Raw genomic sequence first — 23,418 nt, forward strand, 5'->3', positions numbered from 1 at the left:
ATTACTGTGGTTATTGTATCCTGTATGTATTACTGTGGTTATAGTATCCTGTATGTATTACTGTGGTTATAGTATCCAGTATGTATTACTGTGGTTATAGTGTCTGTCACATCCTGACCATAGTTCTTATGTGTTTTGCTTGTTTTAGTGTTGGTCAGGACGTGAGCTGGGTGGGCATTCTATGTTGTTTGTCTAGTTTGTCTGTTTCTGTGTCCGGCCTAATATGGTTCTCAATCAGAGGCAGCTGTCAATCGTTGTCCCTGATTGAGAATCATATATAGGTGGCTTGTTTTGTGTTGGGATTTTGTGGGTGGTTGTTTCCTGTCTCTGTGTTTTGTCTGCACCAGATAGGACTGTATCGGTTTTGCCACATTTGTTATTTTGTAGTTTTGTAAGTGTTCATGTTATCGTCTGTCATTAAATATGTTGAACACGGAATACGCTGCGTCTTGGTCCGATCCCTGTTACACTCTCTCTTCTCGTGAAGAGAGGGAAGGCTCCCGTTACAGTTTCCAGTGTGTATGTATTACTGTGATTATAGTATCCTGTATGTATTACTGTGATTATAGTATCCTGTATGTATTACTGTGATTATAGTGTCCAGTGTGTATTTATTACTGTGATTATAGTATCCTGTATGTATTACTGTGGTTATTGTGTCCAGTATTTATTACTGTGATTATAGTATCCTGTATGTATTACTGTGGTTATAGTATCCTGTATGTATTACTGTGGTTATAGTATCCAGCGTGTATTACTGTGATTCTAGTATCCAATGTGTACTACTTTGATTAAATGATCCAGTATGTATTACTGTGGTTATTGTGGCCAGTATGTATTACTGTGGTTATTGTGTCCAGCGTGTATTTTTGAGATTATAGTATCCAATATGTATTACTGTGGTTATTGTGTCCAGTATGTATTACTGTGATTATAGTATCCAGTATGTATTACTGTGGTTATTGTGTCCAGCGTGTATTTTTGAGATTATAGTATCCAATATGTATTACTGTGATTATAGTATCCAATATGTATTACTGTGATTATAGTATCCAGTATGTATTACTGTGATTATAGTATCCAGCGTGTATTACTGTGATTATAGTATCCAGCGTGTATTTTTGAGATTATAGTATCCAGCATGTATAACTGTGGTTATTGTGTCCAGCATGTAGAACTGTGATTATTGTGTCCAGCATGTAGAACTGTGATTATTGTGTCCAGCATGTAAAACTGTGATTATAGTATTCAGTGTGTATTGCTGTGATTATACTATATCAAGGTAAAAGGCAAACATTGGAACAGCATCACAGCTGGAGGATTCCGTTTGTTTGTTTATGTCTGAATCGCTCGCTGTCTGAGTACTAGGTCCACACACACACACACACACACACACACACACACACACACACACACACACACACACACACACACACACACACACACACACCTGCTTTTCTGAACATTAGGTCCCTGCATCTCAGGAACGCTGGGAGGGAAATCCTGGTGGATTGGAGCGGATTAGAGAGCAGTTTCCCATTGTTGGGTCACCCATACTGAGGAGGACACAGTGACTTCTGAACCCTTCCTGGGAGACTGGGGATTAGCCGTGCCTGTTCTGGCATTTCTGTCACACACACACACACAGACATGCACATACACACGCTGACACACACACATGCACACAGCTCTAATTGTCTCCTCAGAGCTTTATGGTAGTGTTGGTTTAGCTGTGAGGGTTGTTTGTGTGCTATTTGGACGGATTTCTCCATGGTGATGGCTTGGTTTTGTTTTTCAGAAATGTGCCTGTCCCCTTGGGCAAACATTCCACCATTTTAGTTGTTCCGACCAGATGGATGACAGTCTGTCTCTATGACCTCAAACCAGTCATGAATATAAACATCTGATAGTTTTTGACAGTTTAATCTACGCTGAACAAAAATGTAAACGCAACATGCTACAATTTCAGAGTCACAGTTCATATAAGGAAATCAGTCAATTGAAATCAATTCATTAGGCCCTAATCTATGGATTTCACATGGCTGGGAATACAGACTATGCATCTGTTTTTCACAGATACCTTATTAAAATAGTAGGCGTGTGGATCAGAAAAGCAGTTTTTTTTATTTTTGTATTTATTTTTTATTTAACCTTTATTTAACTAGGCAACTCAGTTAAGAATTTTTATTTATTTACAATGACGCCCTACCAGAATGCAAAAGGCCTCCTGCGGGGACGGGGGCCAGGATTAAAATAAAAAATGTAATTAAAATATAGGACAAAACACACATCACGACAAGAGAGACACCACAACACTACATAAAGAGAGACCTAAGACGACAACATAGCAAGGCAGCAAAACATGACAACACAGCATAGTAGCAACACCACATGACAACAACCTGGTAGCAACACAACATGGCAGCAGCACAACATGGTAGCAGCACAAAACGTGGTACAAACATTATTGGGCGCAGACAACAGCACAAAGAGCAAGAAGGTCGAGACGATACATTACGCGATGCATCATGCAGCACGACACATCTCCTTCACATAGAGTTGATCAGGCTGTTGATTGGATCCTGTGGGATGTTGTCCCACTCCTCTTCAATGGCTGTGGGAAGTCGCTGGATATTGGCAGGGAACTGGAACACGCTGTCGTACGTAGATCAAGACCATCACAAACCTGCTCAATGGGTGACACGTCTGGTGAGTATGCAGGTCATGGAAGAACTGGGACATTTTCAGCTTCCAGGAATTGTGTACAGATCCTTGGGGCCGTGTGTTATCATGCTGAAACATGAGGTGATGGTGGTGGTTGAATGGCACGACAATGGGCCTCAGGATTTCCTCACGGTATCTCTGTGCATTCAAATTACCATCAATAAAATGCAATTGTGTTTGTTGTCCGTAGCTTATGCCTGCCCATACCATAACCCCACCATAAGGCACTCTGTGAGGACGACAAGCACGCAGATACATTTCACTGAGACAGTTTTTGACAGTTTGTGCAGATATTCTTCGGTTGTGCAAACCCAAAGTTTCATCAGCTGTCTGGGTGGCTGGTCTCAGACCATCCCGTAGGTGAAGAAGCAGGATATCTACGGCCTGGCCTTGCGTGGTATCACGTGGTCTGTGGTTGTGAGGCGGGTTGGAAGTACTGCCAAATTCTCTAAAACACAAGGTGCACCTGTGTAATGATCATGCTGTTTAATCAGCTTCTTGATATGCCACACCTGTCAGGTGGATGGATTATCTTGACAAAGAAGAAATGCTCACTAACAGGGATGTAAACACATTTGTTCACAAAATGTGTAAGAAATAAGCTTTTTGTCCATATGAAACATTTCTGGCCTCTTTTATTTCAGCTCACGAAACATGGGACCAACACTTTACATGTTGCCTTTATAATTTAGTTCAGTGTAGTAGTTGTGTTGTTGAGGAAAGTGTAGTGTTTAATACTTCTAGATTCTCCAACTAGTAATAATCCATGTGTGGTGATGTCATGTTTTAGTAGACAGGGAGTTATGTTGTGTTGACTCACTGTGTGTTTTCAATGTGAGATTTGATATTGTTGTATTAATGTTGTATTAATGTTGTATCCATGTTGTATCAACGTATTAATGTTGTATTAACGTTGTATCGACATATTAATGTTGTATTAACGTTGTATCCATGTTGTATTAATGTTGTATCGATGTTGTATTGATGTATTGACATTGTATTGATGTTGTATTGATGACGTATCGATGTTGTATTAATGTTGTATTAATGTTGTATTGACGTATCGATTTGTATCGATGTCGTATTAACGTTGTATGTCTGTTTTATTGATGTTGACAGTGAGAGGATGATGGAGTCCCATCGTAAAGCCTTGAACAAGATGGAGGATGACTACAGACAGGAGCTGCCCTTCAAGGTACCCTGTGGTTCCTATAGTCCAGGATAACTTCATCTCCTGGTCATCCTCCCTTCCTTCAGCACCACAGAATTGCCTCAGCAGATACAAAGTCCCATGTTTTAAATAAAGGCAGAAAAACATTCTAATCCAGTCAGAGGAGGTGGTGATATTATTACGATGACAGACCACCAGCCCAGTCTCTCTCACACCAAGCTCTCTGTGCAGTGAAGACACGACACACCCCCACGGCTGAAATGTGTGTTGTGTTTGTTCTATTGGTCTCATCCCCTACGCCGGTCTGGTGGTGGGGGTTAGGGAGGGTTAGTGAGGTTTCAGCCTCTGCACGGCAGTATTAAGATGCCTTCCGATTCCCAGAAAATTACACTGCTCTCCCTCCGGTTTCCTGTCCCTCACACGGACGCTCACCAAGAGAGAAGGAAGTGGTCTCTCTCTCTCTCTCTCTCTCTCTCTCTCTCTCTCTCTCTCTCTCTCTCTCTCTCTCTCTCTCTCTCTCTCTCTCTCTCTCTCTCTCTCTCTCTCTCTCTCTCTCTCTCTCTCTCTCTCTCTCTCTCTCTCTCTCTCTCTCTCTCTCTCTCTCTCTCTCTCTCTCTCTCTCTCTCTCTCTCTCTCTCTCTCTCTCTCTCTCTCTCTCTCTCTCTCTCTCTCTCTCTCGCACACATTGTCACACACTCACTTACTCACACACACACACTCCACCCCTGTCCCCCACACGGACTTGTACCCAGAGAGGAGGAAGTGGTCACGCAAAGTCACTCACACACACACACGCACCCAACCCATGCCCCTGTACTCAAAGAGAAGTAAGCAGTCTGTCATTCCTACACATACTGTGCTGTACATACACGCAAGTGTGTACATAGGCAGTTGCATACAGACACACTCACTATGTACACACACTCTCACACACACATACACTCGCCCCACCCCAGTGCCCTGACACGCAGCCTCTGATCTCTCCTGCGCTTTGAAAAATATGGTGGCCTTGGCCAAGCCTGACTAAAAATACATTGCATGCCACCAGCCCCCTTGTTGTTTTTCCATAACAGCCACAACAATCTTTTTTTTTATATCCCCAAGAATTCAATATTTCACTGCCCACTTCTGGTGAGAACGGCCCATCTGTGTCAAAACACTCAAGTCAATGTAGCGCTCTGTGACAATCTTTTTTTGAGAGCGAGCTGTCTCAATTTTCTCCTCTGCAAATAAAACAACTGAAAGAACTGCCAAATCAGAGTAAAAGAAGGATAGAGAGGGATGTTAGAGGAAAAGAGGAGGGTGGAGAAGGAAAGAGACAGAGGGTCTGTTTTCTCTACTTTGGTGTCCATCACTCAGCTATTTCACGACAAGCTGAGTGTAGAGCCTATAATGTTTGTGTCATTCCAGTGCGTGTGAGGAAGCATGTGTGCATGAGTGTGTGTGTGTGTGTGTGTGTGTGTGTGTGTGTGTGTGTGTGTGTGTGTGTGTGTGTGTGTGTGTGTGTGTGTGTGTGTGTGTGTGTGTGTGTGTGTGTGTGTGTGTGTGCGCGCGCGCGCGCGTGTGTGTGCGCGTGTCTGTATGCACAGGTGCTTGTTGTAAAGTCTTATATGTCCAAATCCCCAGCTACAGGCGGCTCTGGAGGAGCAGAGGACCCAGAATGCTGTGCGTCTGAAGGAGCAGGAAGAGGAGCTAAAGAGGGAGGCGGGGTTAGAGCTGGTGATTGACAGGGAGAAGAGTCGGGAGCTGCTGCTGCAGTACCAGAGAGAGAAGGAGCAGCTGCAGAGGAAGGTAACAGTTGCCTGCTGTCTATGTTGTACCGATCACAGTCCTGAAAGGAGGAGTCAATACCATTTAACTATCACTACTGTCTCTCTTTCTCTCACTCTGTCACCACTTAGTTATCTTTTACTTGGTACTCATCCCGGATCCGGGAGCACCCTCATCAGTAAAAAAGATGACTAGCATAGCCTAGCATAGCGCCACAAGTAAATACTAGCATCTAAATATCATGAAATCACAAGTCCAAGACACCAGATGAAAGATACACATCTTGTGAATCCAGCCATCATTTCTGATTTTTAAAATGTTTTACAGGGAAGACACAATATGTATTTCTATTAGTTAACCACGATAGCAAAAGACCCAACTTTTTTTCTCCACTATTTTTTTACTGCATAGGTAGCTATCACAAATTCGACCAAATAAAGATATAAATAGTCACTAACCAAGAAACAACTTCATCAGATGACAGTCTGATAACATATTTATTGTATAGCATATGTTTTGTTTGAAAAATTTGCATATTTCAGGTATAAATCATAGTTTTACATTGCAGCCACCATCACAAAATCTCACCAAAGCAACTAGAATAACTACAGAGACCAACGTGAATTACCTAAATACTCATCATAAAACATTTATGAAAAATACACAGCGTACAGCAAATGAAAGACAAAGATCTTGTGAATCCAGCCAATATTTCAGATTTTTTAAGTGTTTTACAGCGAAAACACAATTTAGCATTATATTAGCTTACTACAATAGCCAACCACACAGCAGCATTGATTCATGCACGTTAGCGATAGCGAATAAACCAGCAAAATATATTAAATTTCACTAACCTTCTCAAAACTTCATCAGATGACAGTCATATTGTAACGGGTGACGCTCTCCTCATCCTCGGATGAGGTGAGGAGAGAAAGATCGGTAGACCAATGCGCAGCGAGGTGTGATGACATAATGAATTTATTTAACAAAACGAACACTGACACGAACTATACTTTAGAAATGATACAAAATAACAAACGGACAACGTAGACGAAACCTGAACATGGAACTTACATAACGACAGGAAGAACACACGAGCAGGAAACAGACTACATCAAAACGAAATACAACCGAAACAATCCCGTGTGGTGCGCAGACACAAACACAGGAGACAATCACCCACAAACAAACAGTGAGAATGCCCTACCTAAATATGACTCTTGATTAGAGGAAAACGCAAACCACCTGCCTCTAATCAAGAGCCATACCAGGCAAACAAAACCAACATAGAAACAGATAACATAGACTGCCCACCCAAAACACATGCCCTGACCATAAACACATAAAAACAACATAAAACAGGTCAGGACTGTTACAGTACCCCCCCTCAAGGTGCGCACGCCGGGCGCACCAGCACAAAGTCCAGGGGAGGGCCCGGGTGGGCAGTTGACCACGGTGGTGGTTCCGGCTCAGGACGCTGTCCCCATACCATCATAGTCACTCCCCTCTTCTGTCTACCCCTTCTAATGACCACCCTAACACTACCCTCCCCTAAATAAACGGCCAGCACCGGAACAAGGGGCAGCACCGGGACAAGGGGTAGCACCGGGACAAGGGGCAGCACCGGAACAAGGGGCAGCACCGGAACAAGGGGCAGCACCAGGATAAGGACCAGCACCGGAATAAGGGGCAGCACCGGGACAAGGGGCAACACCGGGACAAGGGGCAACACCGGGACAAGGGGCAACACCGGGACAAGGGGCAACACCGGGACAAGGGGCAGATCCCGGCTGAAGGACTCTGGCAGGTCCTGTTTGGACGGCTCTGGCAGGTCCTGGCTGGACGGCTCTGGCAGGTCCATGCAGGCTGACGGCTCTCTACGCTCATGGCAGGCTGACGGCTCTCGACGCTCATGGCAGACTGACGGCTCTCGACGCTCATGGCAGGCTGACGGCTCTCGACGCTCATGGCAGGCTGACGGCTCTCGACGCTCATGGCTCTCTGACGGCTCTGGCTGCTCATGGCTCTCTGACGTCTCTGGCTGCTCATGGCTCTCTGACGGCTCTGGCTGCTCATGGCTCTCTGACGGCTCTGGCTGCTCATGGCTCGCTGGCGGCTCTGGCTGCTCATGGCTCGCTGGCGGCTCTGGCAGATCCTGTCTGGTTGGCGGCTCTGGCAGATCCTGTCTAGTTGGCGGCTCTGGCAGATCCTGTCTGGTTGGCGGCTCTGGCAGATCCTGTCTGGTTGGCGGCTCTGGCAGATCCTGTCTGGTTGGCGGCTCTGGCAGATCCTGTCTGGCTGACGGCTCTAGCGGCTCCTGTCTGGCTGACGGCTCTAGCGGCTCCTGTCTGGCGGATGGCTCTGTAGGCTCATGGCAGACGGGCGGCTTTGCAGGCTCATGGCAGACGGGCGGCTTTGCAGGCTCATGGCAGACGGATGGCTCAGACGGCGCTGGGGAGACGGATGGCTCAGATGGCGCTGGAGAGACGGATGGCTCAGATGGCGCTGGGGAGACGGATGGCTCAGATGGCGCTGGGGAGACGGATGGCTCAGATGGCGCTGGGGAGACGGATGGCTCAGATGGCGCTGGGGAGACGGATGGCTCTGGCCGGATATGGCGCACTGTAGACCTGGTGCGTGGTGCCGGAACTGGAGGCACCGTGCTAATGACAAGCACCTTCCTACTAGTGCGGGGAGCAGGGACAGGGCACACTGTATTCTCAAAGCCTACTCTATCCCTGATGCGTGGTACCGGCACTGGTGACACCGGGCTGAGGACAAGCACATCAGGATTAGTAGGGGGAGAATATACAGTGTGTACAGGGCTCTGGAGACGCACTGGTAGCTTAGTGCGTGGGGCCGGAACTGGAGGCACCGGGCTAGATACACGCACTACAGGGAGAGTGCGTGGAGGAGGAACAGGGCTCAGGATACGCACTGGTAGCCTAGTGCGTAGTGTATACACTGTAGGTACTAGGCTGGGGCGGGGAGGTGGTGCCGGAAATACCGGACCGTGGAGGCGTACTGGCTCTCTTGAGCATTGAGCCTGCCCAACCTTACCTGGTTGAATGCTCCCGGTTGCCCGACCAGTGCGGGGAGGTGGAATAACCCGCACCGGCCTATGTAGGCGAACCGGAGAAACCATGCGTAAGGCCGGTGCCATGTATGCCGGCCCGAGGAGACGCACTGGAGACCAGACGCGTTGAGCCGGCCTCATGACACCTGGCTCAATACTCAATCTAGCCCTACCAGTGCGGGGAGGTGGAATAACCCGCACCGGGCTATGCACTCGTACAGGAGACACCGTGCGCTCTACTGCGTAACACGGCGCCTGCCCGTACTCCCGCTCTCCACGGTAAGCCTGGGAAGTGGGCGCAGGTCTCCTACCTGCCCTTGGCCCACTATCTCCTAGCCCCCCCCCAAGAAATTTTTGGGAATTACTTACGGGCTTTTTCGGCTTCCGTGCCAGACGCGTTCCCTCATAGCTCCGGTTCCTCTCTCCGGTAGCCTCTGCACTCCCCAGTGCCTCCAGCTGCTCCCCTGGCTTTTCGGGCTTCCAGCCACGTCTCCTTGCTGCCTCCTCATACCACCTCTGTTGGGCTCTCGCTGCCTCCATCTCCTCACGAGCGCGGCGATATTCCCCAATGTGCGCCCAGTGTCCTTTTCCTTCCAAGATCTGTTCCCAAGTCCACGAGTCCTGATTGCTCTGTTGAGCTCTCCCCCGCCGCTTGGTCCTCGGTAGGTGGGTGATTCTGTAACGGGTGACGCTCTCCTCATCCTCGGATGAGGTGAGGAGAGAAAGATCGGTAGACCAATGCGCAGCGAGGTGTGATGACATAATGAATTTATTTAACAAAACGAACACTGACACGAACTATACTTTAGAAATTATACAAAATAACAAACGGACAACGTAGACGAAACCTGAACATGGAACTTACATAACGACAGGAAGAACACACGAGCAGGAAACAGACTACATCAAAACGAAATACAACCGAAACAATCCCGTGTGGTGCGCAGACACAAACACAGGAGACAATCACCCACAAACAAACAGTGAGAATGCCCTACCTAAATATGACTCTTGATTAGAGGAAAACGCAAACCACCTGCCTCTAATCAAGAGCCATACCAGGCAAACAAAACCAACATAGAAACAGATAACATAGACTGCCCACCCAAAACACATGCCCTGACCATAAACACATAAAAACAACATAAAACAGGTCAGGACTGTTACACATATAACATCATATTACACAATACATATATTGTTTGTTCGAAAATGTGCATATTTAGCGGCACAAATCGTGGTTATACAATGACAATAGTAGCCAAGCTGCAAACAAAATGTCGGGAGAAATCTTGGGAGAGGCACCTAATCTAATCAATAACTAATCATAAACTTGACTAAAAAATACAGGTTGGACAGCAAATGAAAGATACATTAGTTCTTAATGCAACCGCTGTGTTAGATTTTTTAAATTAACGTTACTACGACATACAGCGTGCGTTAAAGCGAGACCGCACCGAAATTAATGGCGGAATAGTAGTTTTACATTTTTCAACAGAACAACAAATTAACATCATAAATAGTTCTTACTATTTGATGAGCTTCCATCAGAATCTTGTGCAAGTTGTCCTTTGTCCAGAAGAATCGTTGCTCGGTTGTAGATTGTCGTCTTCAACTTTGGAATTAGCAGCAAACATTAGCCATGTGACGAAGACGTGTCCAACTCACTATAACGCAGCACAAATGAAATACCGAAAATCGCAATATACTGATATAAACTGATATAACTCGGTTTAAAATAACTACATTATGATGTTTTTAACACCTATATCGAATAAAATCAGAGCCGGATATATCTAAAGCCTATAACGAGAGCTTTTCAGAATGCAATCCTGAGGTCTGTCTTGCGTCATGGCGAACGTTGAAAAGACTGCACACCCGGTTCCAAGAGCTTTTATACGGCCTCAGAACTACCCAGAGACCCCATTCCAATTCTCACTGCTTACTGACATCTAGGGGAAGGCGTATGCAGTGCATGTCGACCCATAGATTACATGCAAATTTATAAACTGACCCTGGAACAGAGCCCCCGATTTGAGATTTTTCAGTTCCTGACAGGAAGTTTGCTGCAAAATTAGTTCTGTTTTACTCACAGATATAATTCAAACGGTTTTAGAAACTGGAGAGTGTTTTCTATCCAATAGTAATAATAATATGCATATTGTACGAGCAAGAATTGAGTACGAGGCAGTTTAATTTGGGAACAAATTTTTACAAAGTCGAAATAGCGCCCCCCTATTGAGAAAAGGTTATAGTAGTTATTTGAATGTAGGAGAGATGTCAGACAGGCAGGCAGTCAGTCAGTCAGTCAGACACAGTCAAGCAGCAAGTAACACAGGGGGCTCCAGGTCTGCAGGCAAGCACAACGTTCTGAGAACAAGATTGAACAGAATGTCCCTCTTTTTCTACCTGTCTATCTCTGTCTCCCTGTCTATCTGTCTCCCTGTCTATCTATTTCTCCCTGTCTATCTCTGTCTCCCTGTCTATCTGTCTTCCTGTCTATCTCTTTCTCCCTGTCTATCTGTCTCCCTGTCTATCTGTCTCCCTGTCCATCTGTCTCCCTGTCTATCTCTTTCCCTGTCTATCTCTTTCTACCTGTCTATCTCTTTCTACCTGTCTATCTCTTTCTCCCTGTCTATCTGCCTCCCTGTCTATCTCTTTCCCTGTCTATCGCTGTCTCCCTGTCTATATGTCTCCCTGTCTATATGTCTCCCTGTCTATCTCTGTCTCCCTGTCTATCTGTCTTCCTGTCTATCTCTGTCTCCCTGTCTATCTGTTTCCCTGTCTATCTCTTTCCCTGTCTATCTCTGTCTCCCTGTCTATCTGTCTTCCTGTCTATCTCTGTCTCCCTGTCTATCTGTCTCCCTGTCTATCTCTTTCCCTGTCTATCTCTGTCTCCCTGTCTATCTCTTTCCCTGTCTATCTCTGTCTCCCTGTCTATATGTCTCCCTGTCTATCTGCCTCCCTGTCTATCTCTTTCCCTGTCTATCTGTCTCCCTGTCTATCTGCCTCCCTGTCTATCTCTTTCCCTGTCTATCTCTTTTTCCCTGTCTATCTGTTTCCCTGTCTATCTCTTTCTACCTGTCTATCTCTTTCTACCTGTCTATCTCCGTCTCCCTGTCTATCTGTCTCCCTGTCTATCTCTTTCCCTGTCAATCTCTTTCTCCCTGTCTATATGTCTCCCTGTCTATCTGTCTCCCTGTCTATCTCTTTCTACCTGTCTATCTGTCTCCCTGTCTATCTGTCTCCATGTCTATCTCTCTCCCTGTCTATCTCTTTCCCTGTCTATCTCTTTCTCCCTGTCTATCTGTCTCCCTGTCTATCTGTCTCCCTGTCTATCTCTTTCTACCTGTCTATCTCTTTCTACCTGTCTATCTGTCTCCCTGTCTATCTCTTTCTCCCTGTCTACCTGTCTATCTCTTTCTACCTGTCTATCTGACTCCTTGTCTACCTGTCTCCCTGTCTATCTGTCTCCCTGTCTATCTGCCCTTAAGGAATTAAGCTGTGACTGCCTGTGTGTGTGTGTGTGTGTGTGTGTGTGTGTGTGTGTGTGTGTGTGTGTGTGTGTGTGTGTGTGTGTGTGTGTGTGTGTGTGTGTGTGTGTGTGTGTGTGTGTGTGTGTGTGTGTGTGTGTGGCTCTGGTATTCACTGGTAGGAGGGCTATGCAGGGTAGAGGCTCCACTTATTCAGAAGTGATGCCTCTGTGGGCCTGAGGCTGGTACAGGATAGACTGCACACACATAAACGGGAGAAGACGAAGACTGAGCGAAATAGACAGTCATACAGAGTCATAAGATAGACAGACATACAGAGTGGTAGAGACTGTGTGCCTTCCCAGCTGTCCTGATGGAGTAAAACTTGTGAAACTCCCAAACGCTTGTCTAATGGTCAGCGCTAATGGTCAACTCGGGACTATTGCCGTTCTTTGTTAGTCTGTTCTAGGTAATCCATCTCTATGATATGTATATTTCTGTGTCTCTCTCTAGCTGTCCTCCCAGGTCCACTCAGCCACACAGGAGCTCAGAGAGGAGGTGCAGAGGCTGAGGGAGGTGCAGGAGGAGAGGAGCACTAAAGAGGAGAGGCTACAGCGTGTACTACAGCACTCCCAGCAACAGGGGGCGCTAGAGCTGAGCCAGGCCAGAACAGAACTGCAGCTACTGAGAGGAGAGAACACTGGACTACAGGACGAGGTGAGAGAGAAAGAGAAAGAGAGAGAGAGAGACAGGGAGAGAGAGACAGGGAGAGAGAGAGAGAGACAGGGAGAGAGAGAGAGAGAAAGACAGGGAGAGAGATAGAGACAGGGAGAGAGAGAGAGACAGGGAGAGAGAGAAAGAGAGAGAGAAGGGGAGAGAGAGAGATAGAGAGAGAGAGAGAGAGAGAGAGAGAGAGAAAGAGAAGGGTTAGAGATGGAGAGAGAGAGAGAAGGGGAGAAAGATGGAGAGAAGGGGAGAGAGAGAGTGAGAGAGAGAGAGAGAGAGAGACAGAGAGAGGGGGAGATGTTGAGGCTTGACAAGACAGAATCTTGAATTCACAGTAATGCTACTGGACTTCCAATTCTACAACAGTTTCAAATCTCCTTTCTTTACCTCATAAATGTCCTCCCCAGAGACCCTATCCCTAGAAATGTCCATAAAACATTCCCAATTCATTACAGTAGTCCACTCCTGCAGACTGATATCTGAGTCTGGGGTAGCCCCTAGATGAGACAGAGAGACTGAGAGACACAAACAGAGAGAGACAGAAAGAGCCAGTGAAAATAGAACATTTGTGGTGTAAGAGAGATATAATGTGTCAGAAAGGCAGGGAGGGAGGGCGAGATGGAGGGAGGGATAAACAGAGACACTCTGTCAGGCTGCTGTGTGTGTTGACACGCAGACCACTGTCTCGGGGGGAGGAGGGGTAGTCTGAGGCTGCAGTCACGACACCCCTCAGCTGTCTGAGTCTGATACACACACACACACACACACACACACACACACACACACACACACACACACACACACACACACACACACACACACACACACACACACACACACACACACACACACACACACACACACACACACAGACCTCTTCCTCATCTTGTACTCAAAGCACATCGCCTAGTTCCCAGGTCATCACATCGATCCGTCTGTCTTCTCCTCTCTCCTGCTTTCCATTGATTTTTGCCTTGCTTGCATCTGCCTCACTATCTCCATTGTCCTTTCTCAGCCCTCTATCCTTGTCTTCTTCTCCCTCTCATCCCCTGAGCCCAACCACCTCCTATCAGACTCCATCTTCATCCCCTGAGCCCAACCACCTCCTATCAGACTCCATCTTCATCCCCTGAGCCCAACCACCTCTCAGACTCCGTCTTCTTCCCTGATCCACCACCTCTCAGACTCCCTCTTCTTCCCTGATCCACCATCTCTCAGACTCCTTCTTCTTCCCTGATCCACCATCTATCAGACTCCCTCTTCTTCCCTGATCCACCACCTCTCAGACTCCCTCTTCTTCCCTGATCCACCACCTCTCAGACTCCCTCTTCTTCCCTGATCCACCACCTCTCAGACTCCCTCTTCTTCCCTGATCCACCATCTATCAGACTCCCTCTTCTCCCCTGAGCCACCATCTACCAGACTCCCTCTTCTCCTCTGATCCACCATCTATCAGACTCCCTCTTCTTCCCTGATCCACCACCTCTCAGACTCCCTCTTCTTCCCTGATCCACCATCTATCAGACTCCCTCTTCTTCCCTGATCCACCACCTCTCAGACTCCCTCTTCTTCCCTGATCCACCACCTCTCAGACTCCCTCTTCTTCCCTGATCCACCACCTCTCAGACTCCCTCTTCTTCCCTGATCCACCATCTATCAGACTCCCTCTCCTCCTCTGATTCACCACCTCTGTGTCTCCCTCCATCCCTCCTTCTCTCCCGCCAGTCACAGTGCCCCTGCAGTACTATCTCTCAGTTCAATTCAAATCTAAGTGATTTATTGGCATGGGTAACATATGTTTACATTGCCAAAGGAAGTGAAATAGATAATAAACAAAAGTGAAATAAACAATAAAAAATGTACAGTAAACATTACACTCACAAAAGTTCCAAAGGAATAGAGACATCAAATATAGAATGCATATAAAATGCATTCGGAAAGTATTCAGACCCCTACACTTTTTCTACATTTTGTTACGTTACAGACTTATTCTAAAATTGATTAAATACCCTTTTTTCTCATCAATCTACACACAATACTCCATAATGACATCACAATACTCCATAATGACATCACAATACCCCATAATGACATCACTATACCCCATAATGACATCACAATACCCCATAATGACATCACAATACTCCATAATGATGAAGTGAAAACAGGTTTTTAGATATTTTAGCAAATGTATTAAAATAATTATTTACATAGGAATTCAGACCCTTTGTGTCACGTTCTTGACCTGTTTTCTGTTGTTTTGTATGTGTTTAGTTGGTCAGGACGTGAGCTGGGTGGGAATTCTATGTTGTGTGTCTAGTTTGTCTGTTTCTATGTCAGCCTAGTGTGGGTTCTCAATCAGAGACAGATGGTAGTCGTTGTCTCTGATTGAGACTCATATATAGAATGCTTGTTTTGTGTTGGGATTTTGTGGGTGTTTGTTACCTGTCTCTGTGTTTGTGTTCTGCACCAGATAGGTCTGTATCGGTTTTGCACATTTGTTATTTTGTATGTTTGTAGTGTTTCACTTGTTCTTGTATTAAACATGTTTAACACTAGCCGCGCTGCACTTTGGTCCTCTCCTTCACCCCTGGAAGAAAACCTTTACAGAAACACCCACCAAACCCGGACCAAGCAGCGTGGCAACGGGCAGCAGCAACAGCAGCAGCGGTACCAGGAGGAATGGTCATGGGAGGAAATCATAAACGGAAAAGGACCCTGGGCAAAGGTGGGAGAGAATCGCCACTCTTGGGAGGAGAAGGAGGCAGCCACAGTCCAGGAGCGCTGGATTGAGGAGGCAGCACGTAAGAGAGGCTGGAAGCCCGAGAGGCTCACCCAAAAATTTCTTGGGGGGGGGGGTTAAAGGGGCGTTTGGCGAGGCCGGGTTGGATACCTGAGCCAACTCCCCGGGCTTACCGTGGAGTGAGAGGGCGTCGTACTGGTCAGACACCGTGTTATGCGGTAAAGCGCACGGTGTCCCCAGTACGCGTGCTGAGCCCAGTGCGGGCTATTCCACCTTGCCGCACTGGGAGGGCTAGGTTGGGCATCGAGCTGGATGTCATGAAGCCGGCCCAACGTATCTGGCCTCCAGTACGTCTCCTCGGGCCGGCGTACATGGCACCAGCCTTACAGGTGGTGTCCCCGGTTCGCCTGCATAGCCCAGTGCGGGTTGTTCCACCTCGCCGCACTGGCAGGGCTACGGGGACCATTCAACCTGGTAAGGTTGGAGAGGCTCGGTGCTCAAGAGCGCGTGTCCTCCTTCACGGTCCGGTATATCCGGCGCCACCTTCCCGCCCCAGCCCAGTACCACCAGTGCCTACACCACGCACCAGGCTTCCAGTGCATCGCCAGAGCCCTGTTCCTCCTCCCCGCACTCGCCCTGAGGTGCGTGCCCTCAGCCCGGTACCTCCAGTTCCGGCACCACGCATCCAGCCTATAGTGCGTCTCAGCCGGCCATAGTCTGCCGTCTGCCCAGCGGTGCCTGAACTGCCCGTCTGCCCAGCGGTGCCTGAACTGCCCGTCTGCCCAGCGGTGCCTGAACTGCCCGTCTGCCCAGCGGCGTCTGAGCCGTCCGTCTGCCCAGCGGCGTCTGAGCCGTCCGTCTGCCCAGCGCCGTCTGAGCCGTCCGTCTGCCCAGCGCCGTCTGAGCCGTCCGTCTGCCCAGCGCCGTCTGAGCCGTCCGTCTGCCCAGCGCCGTCTGAGCCGTCCGTCTGCCCAGCGCCGTCTGAGCCGTCCGTCTGCCCAGCGCCGTCTGAGCCGTCCGTCTGCCCAGCGCCGTCTGAGCCGTCCGTCTGCCCAGCGCCGTCTGAGCCGTCCGTCTGCCCAGCGCCGTCTGAGCCGTCCGTCTGCCCAGCTCCGTCTGAGCCATCCGTCTGCCCAGCGCCGTCTGAGCCATCTGTCTGCCCAGCGCCATCTGAGTCATCCGTCTGCCCAGCGCCATTAGAGTCGCCCGTCTGCCACGAGCCGCTAGAGCCGCCCGTCTGCCACGAGCCGCTAGAGCCGTCCGTCAGTCAGGAGCCGCTAGAGCCGTCCGTCAGTCAGGAGCCGCCAGAGCCGCCAGCCAGTCAGGAGCCGCCAGAGACGCCAGCCAGTCAGGAGCCGCCAGAGACGCCAGCCAGTCAGGAGCCGCCAGAGACGCCAGCCAGTCAGGAGCCGCCAGAGACGCCAGCCAGTCAGGAGCCGCCAGAGACGCCAGCCAGTCAGGAGCCGCCAGAGACGCCAGCCAGTCAGGAGCCGCCAGAGACGCCAGCCAGTCAGGAGCCGCCAGAGACGCCAGCCAGTCAGGAGCCGCCAGAGACGCCAGCCAGTCAGGAGCCGCCAGAGACGCCAGCCAGTCAGAAGCCGCCAGAGACGCCAGCCAGTCAGGAGCTGCCAGAGACGCCAGCCAGTCAGGAGCTGCCAGAGACGCCAGCCAGTCAGGAGCTGCCAGAGACGCCAGCCAGTCAGGAGCTGCCAGAGACGCCAGCCAGTCAGGAGCTGCCAGAGACGCCCTACAGTCATGAGCTGCCCTACAGTCATGAGCTGCCCTCCAGTCATGCGCTGCCCTCCAGTCATGCGCTGCCCTCCAGTCATGAGCTGCCCTCCAGTCATGAGCTGCCCTCCAGTCATGAGCTGCCCTCCAGTCATGAGCTGCCCTCCAGTCATGAGCTGCCCTCCAGTCATGAGCTGCCCTCCAGTCATGAGCTGCCACTCAGTCCGGAGCTGCCACTAGTCCGGAGTTGTCCCTCTGTCCTGAGCTACCTCTCTGTCCTGAGCTACCTCTTTGTCCTGAACTACCTCTCTGTCCTGAGTTGTCTCCTCTATTGTAGAGGGGAGTTGGTGAAGGTTCCTGGACCATGGTCGGGGGCGAGGGTCGCCACTCAAGGGACGCTAAGGAGGTGGACAAAGACAATGGTGGAGTGGTGCCCTCGTCCACCGCCGGAGCCGCCACCGCGGACAGATGCCCACCCAGACCCTCCCCTTGAGTTTTAGGGGTGCGCCCGGAGTTCGCACCTTGAGGGGGGGGTTCTGTCACGTTCCTGACCTGTTTTCTGTTGTTTTGTATGTGTTTAGTTGGTCAGGACGTGAGCTGGGTGGGAATTCTATGTTGTGTGTCTAGTTTGTCTGTTTCATGTCAGCCTAGTGTGGGTTCTCAATCAGAGACAGATGGTAGTCGTTGTCTCTGATTGAGACTCATATATAGGAGGCTTGTTTTGTGTTGGGATTTTGTGGGTGTTTGTTACCTGTCTCTGTGTTTGTGTTCTGCACCAGATAGGTCTGTATCGGTTTTGCACATTTGTTATTTTGTATGTTTGTAGTGTTTCACTTGTTCTTGTATTAAACATGTTTAACACTAGCCGCGCTGCACTTTGGTCCTCTCCTTCACCCCTGGAAGAAAACCTTTACACTTTGCAATGAGATTCAAAATTTAGCTCAGGTGCATCCTGTTTCCATTGATCATCCTTGAGATGTTTCTACAACTGTGGTAAATTCAATTGATTGGACATGACTTAGAAAGGCACACACCTGTCTATATAAGGTCCCACAGTTGACAGTGCATGTCAGTGCAAAAACCAAGCCATGAGGTCTGATGAGTTCTGACTAAACTTGAAATATTGTTAATTATCAGGTATCCTATTGAAATATTGAGTGCTATAGTCTAGGATCTACACCAGAAGTTAATGGTTATCTGTAGAAGGAATGTAATGAGTAAAGGAAGGGCAATCACATGTGGCAGGCACTGATAAGGATGGAGAGATGTGACCTGACCTCGACCCCTTTCTTCACTAAACCACATTAGGGGAGAATGAACAGTTTATTGCCTGCATCACCTAATTTCCTGCAGAGTAATAAAGATGTAATGTTTAGATAGAAAAAGGACGTCACCCAAATTGGGGTATATATACTACCACTGGTGGAACCATGTCTTTGTTTTATGGAGCTGTATGACCCAATGGGTGAATAAACTTGGTCTAAGCTTCACAAAGCATCCGTGAGTTTTAATAGGTTCATTCAGAACCTAACACGTCGAAGGAATTGTCCGTAGAGTTCAGAGACAGGATTGTGTTGAGGCACAGATCTGGGGAAGGGTACCAAAACATTTCTGCAGCATTGAAGGTACCCAAGAACACAACGGCCTCCATCATTCTTAAATGGAAGAAGTTTGGAACCACCAAAACTCTTCCTAGAGCTGGTTGCCTGGCCAAACTGAGCAATCTGGGGAGAAGGGCCTTGGTTAGGGAGGTGACCAAGAACCCGATAATCACTCTGACAGAGCTCCAGAGTTCCTCTGTGGAGATGGGAGAACCTTCCAGAAAGACCACCATCTCTTCAGCTGTAACGGCAGTCCTCCTCCTCTTCATCTGAAGAGGAGGAGTATTGAGGGAACCAAGGCGCAGCGTAGTGAAATGACATATTTATTTAACGAAAACACGAACTTGACTAAACTAACAAAAACAACAAACGGTGTAGACAGACCTAAACGACGAACTTACATAAAACAAGAAGAACGCACGAATAGGAAAACATAGACTACACAAACCGAACAAACCGTAAACAGTCCCGCGTGGTGTACAGACACAGACACGGAAGACAATCACCCACAACGAACACTGTGACAACGCCTACCTAAATATGACTCTTAATTAGAGGAACGCCAAACACCTGCCTCTAATTAAGAGCCATACCAGGCAACCCAAAACCAACACAGAAACAGAAAACATAGAATGCCCACCCAACCTCACGTCCTGACCAACTAACACACATAACAAACTAACAGAAATAGGTCAGGAACGTGACATAACCCCCCCCATAAGGTGCGAACTCCGGGCGAACCAGCACAAAGTCTAGGGGAGGGTCTGGGTGGGCATCTGACCACGGTGGTGGCTCAGGCTCCGGGCGAGGTCCCCACCCCACCATAATCAATCCTAGCCTCCCTCTCCCCCTACAAATGTCCACCCTCAATTTACCCCCACAAAATCCTCTTAGTAACATAAATGACAGGGACAGCACCGGGACAGAGAGATTGATCAAGACAGAGGGATAGCACCAGACAGAGGGATAGATCAGAATATAGAGGTAGATCAAGATAGAGAGGGAGATCATGATAGAGGGGCAACTCCGGACTGAAAGGCAGCTCCGGACAGAGAGACAGCTCTGGACTGAGGGGCAGTTCTGGGTATATAGCCATTTCTGGCTGAAGGGCAGCTCATGGCTGACTGACGAATCTGGACGCTCATGGCAGGCTGACGGCTCTCGACGCTCATGGCTGGCTGACGGCTCTTGACGCTCATGGCTGGCTGACGGCTCTCGACGCTCATGGCTGGCTGACGGCTCTCGACGCTCATGGCTGGCTGACGGCTCTCGACGCTCATGGCTGGCTGACGGCTCTCGACGCTCATGGCTGGCTGACGGCTCTCGACGCTCATGGCAGGCTGACGGCTCTGGACGCTCATGGCTCTCTGACGGCTCTGGCTGCTCATGGCTCGCTGGCGGCTCTAGCAGATCCTGTCTGGCTGGCGGCTCTGGCAGATCCTGTCTGGTTGGCGGCTCTGGCAGATCCTGTCTGGTTGGCGGCTCTGGCAGATCCTGTCTGGTTGGCGGCTCTGGCAGATCCTGTCTGGTTGGCGGCTCTAGCGGCTCCTGTCTGGCGGGCGGCTCTAGCGGCTCCTGTCTGGCGGATGGCTTTGCAGGCTCATGGCAGACGGGCGGCTTTGCAGGCTCATGGCAGACGGGCGGCTTTGCAGGCTCATTGCAGACGGATGGCTCAGACGGCGCTGGGGAGACGGATGGCTCAGATGGCGCTGGGGAGACGGATGGCTCAGATGGCGCTGGGGAGACGGATGGCTCAGATGGCGCTGGGGAGACGGATGGCTCTGGCCGGATAAGGCGCACTGTAGACCTGGTGCGTGGTGCCGGAACTGGAGGCACCGGGCTAAGGACACGCACCTTCATACTAGTGCGGGGAGCAGGGACAGGGCACACTGGACTCTCAAAGACCACTCTATACCTGGTGCGTGGTACCGGCACTGGTGACACCGGGCTGAGGGCAAGCACATCAGGATTAGTAGGGGGAGAAGAAACAGTGTGTACAGGGCTCTGGAGACGCACAGGAGGCTTAGTGCGTGGTGCCGGAACTGGAGGCACCGGGCTAGATACACGCACTACAGGGAGAGTGCGTAGAGGAGGAACAGGACTCAGGAGACGCACTGGTAGCCTAGTGCGTAGTGTAGGCACTGTAGGTACTAGGCTGGGGCGGGGAGGTGGCGCCGGAAATACCGGACCGTGGAGGCGTACTGGCTCTCCTGAGCATTGAGCCTGCCCAACCTTACCTGGTTGAATGCTCCCGGTCGCCCGACCAGTGCGGGGAGGTGGAATAACCCACACCGGGCTATGTAGGCGAACCGGGGAAACCATGCGTAAGGCAGGTGCCATGTATGCCGGCCCGAGGAGACGCACTGGAGACCAGACGCGTTGAGCCGGCCTCATGACACCTGGCTCAATACCCAATCTAGCCCTACCAGTGCGGGGATGTGGAATAACCTGCACTGGGCTATGCACTCGTACAGGAGACACCGTGCGCTCTACTGCGTAACACGGCGCCTGCCCGTACTCCCGCTCTCCACGGCAAGCCTGGGAAGTGGGCGCAGGTCTCCTACCTGCCCTTGGCCCACTACCTCTTAGCCCCCCCCCGAAGAATTTTTTGGGTGTTACTCACGGGCTTTTTGGGCTTCCGTGCAAGACACGTTCCCTCATAACTCCGGTTCCTCTCTCTCCGAGCTGCCTCCAGCTGTTCCCATGGACGGTGATTCACTTTAGCCCATGGTCCTTCTCCGTTAAATATTTGCTCCCAACTCCACAAGTCCTGTATACTTCCCCGTTGCTCCAAATTACGCTGCTTGGTTCTGGATTCTTGGTGGGTGATTCTGTAACGGCAGTCCTCCTCCTCTTCATCTTCGGAAGAGGAGGAGTATTGAGGGAACCAAGGCGCAGCGTAGTGAAATGACATATTTATTTAACGAAAACACGAACTTGACTAAACTAACAAAAACAACAAACGGTGTAGACAGACCTAAACGACGAACTTACATAAAACAAGAAGAACGCACGAATAGGAAAACATAGACTACACAAACCGAACAAACCGTAAACAGTCCCGCGTGGTGTACAGACACAGACACGGAAGACAATCACCCACAACGAACACTGTGACAACGCTTACCTAAATATGACTCTTAATTAGAGGAACGCCAAACACCTGCCTCTAATTAAGAGCCATACCAGGCAACCCAAAACCAACACAGAAACAGAAAACATAGAATGCCCACCCAACCTCACGTCCTGACCAACTAACACACATAACAAACTAACAGAAATAGGTCAGGAACGTGACAGCAGCAATCCACCAATCAGGCCTTTATGGTAGAGTGGCCAGACAGAAGCCACTTCTCAGTAAAAGGCACATGACAGCCCGCTCTGAATTTGTCAAAAGACACCTAAAGGCCTCTCAGCCCATGAGAAACAAAATTCTCTGGTATGATTAAACCAAGATTGAACTCTTTGGCTTGAATGCCAAGCGTCACGTCTGGAGGAAACCAGGCAAAGCTCATCACCTGGCCAATACCATCCCTACGGTGAAGCATGGTGGTGGCAGCATCATGCTGTGGGGATGTTTTTCAGTGACAGGGACTGGGAGACTAGTCAGGATTGAGAGAAAGATGAATGGAGCAAAGTACAGAGAAATCCTTGATGAAAACCTGCTCCAGAGCGCTCAGGACCTCAGACTGGGGCAAAGGTTTACCTTCCAACAGGACAATGACCCTAAGCACACAGCCAAGACAATGCAGGAGTAGATTGAGGAGAAGTCTCTGAATGTTCTTGAGTGGCCCAGCCAGAGCCCGCACTTGAACCCGATCAAACATGTCTTGAGAGACCTGAAAATACAGCACGAGTCAAAAGTTTGGACACACCTTCTCATTCCGGGGTTTGTCTTTATTTTTACTATTTTCTACATTGTAGAATAATAGTGAAAACATCAAAACTATGAAATAACACGTATGGAATCATGTAGTAACCAAACAAGTGTTCAACAAATCAAAACATATTTTATATTTGAGATTCTTCAAAGTAGCCATCCTTTGCTTTGTGATGGCGTACTATGGTATTTCACCCAGTACATATGGGAGTTTATCAAAATGTGATTTATTTTCGAATTCTTTGTGGATCTGTGTCATCTGGGGGAAATATGTGTCTCTAATTGTCACACCCTGACCTTAGAGATCCTTATTTATTCTCTATGTTTGGTTAGGTCAGGGTGGGACTCGGGTGGGATAATCTATGTTTTCCATTTCTATTTCCCAATCAGAAGCAGCTGTCTATCGTTGTCTCTGATTGGGGATCATATAATAGTTGTCATTTTCCGTTTGGGTTTTGTGGGGTGTTGTTTTCTGTTTAGTATCTGTGCCTGACGGAACTGTTCGCTTTCGTTTTACTATTTGTTA

General features: G+C 49.0%; 1 protein-coding gene across 1 annotated transcript in view; it reads left to right on the forward strand.

The window, feature by feature from the left end:
* LOC129822442 (trichohyalin-like) overlaps positions 1 to 23,418 on the forward strand; it is a 216,881-nt gene that overhangs the window by 184,403 nt on the left and 9,060 nt on the right. Inside the window, exons 9-11 of the mRNA XM_055880726.1 lie at positions 3,844 to 3,919; positions 5,522 to 5,686; positions 12,728 to 12,931. Of these exons, the coding sequence (XP_055736701.1) occupies positions 3,844 to 3,919; positions 5,522 to 5,686; positions 12,728 to 12,931 (445 nt within the window). The remainder of the gene's footprint in view (positions 1 to 3,843; positions 3,920 to 5,521; positions 5,687 to 12,727; positions 12,932 to 23,418) is intronic.

This window comes from Salvelinus fontinalis, chromosome 24 (genome assembly GCF_029448725.1).
Source record: "Salvelinus fontinalis isolate EN_2023a chromosome 24, ASM2944872v1, whole genome shotgun sequence".
In the NCBI taxonomy this organism is placed as follows: Eukaryota; Metazoa; Chordata; class Actinopteri; order Salmoniformes; family Salmonidae; genus Salvelinus; species Salvelinus fontinalis.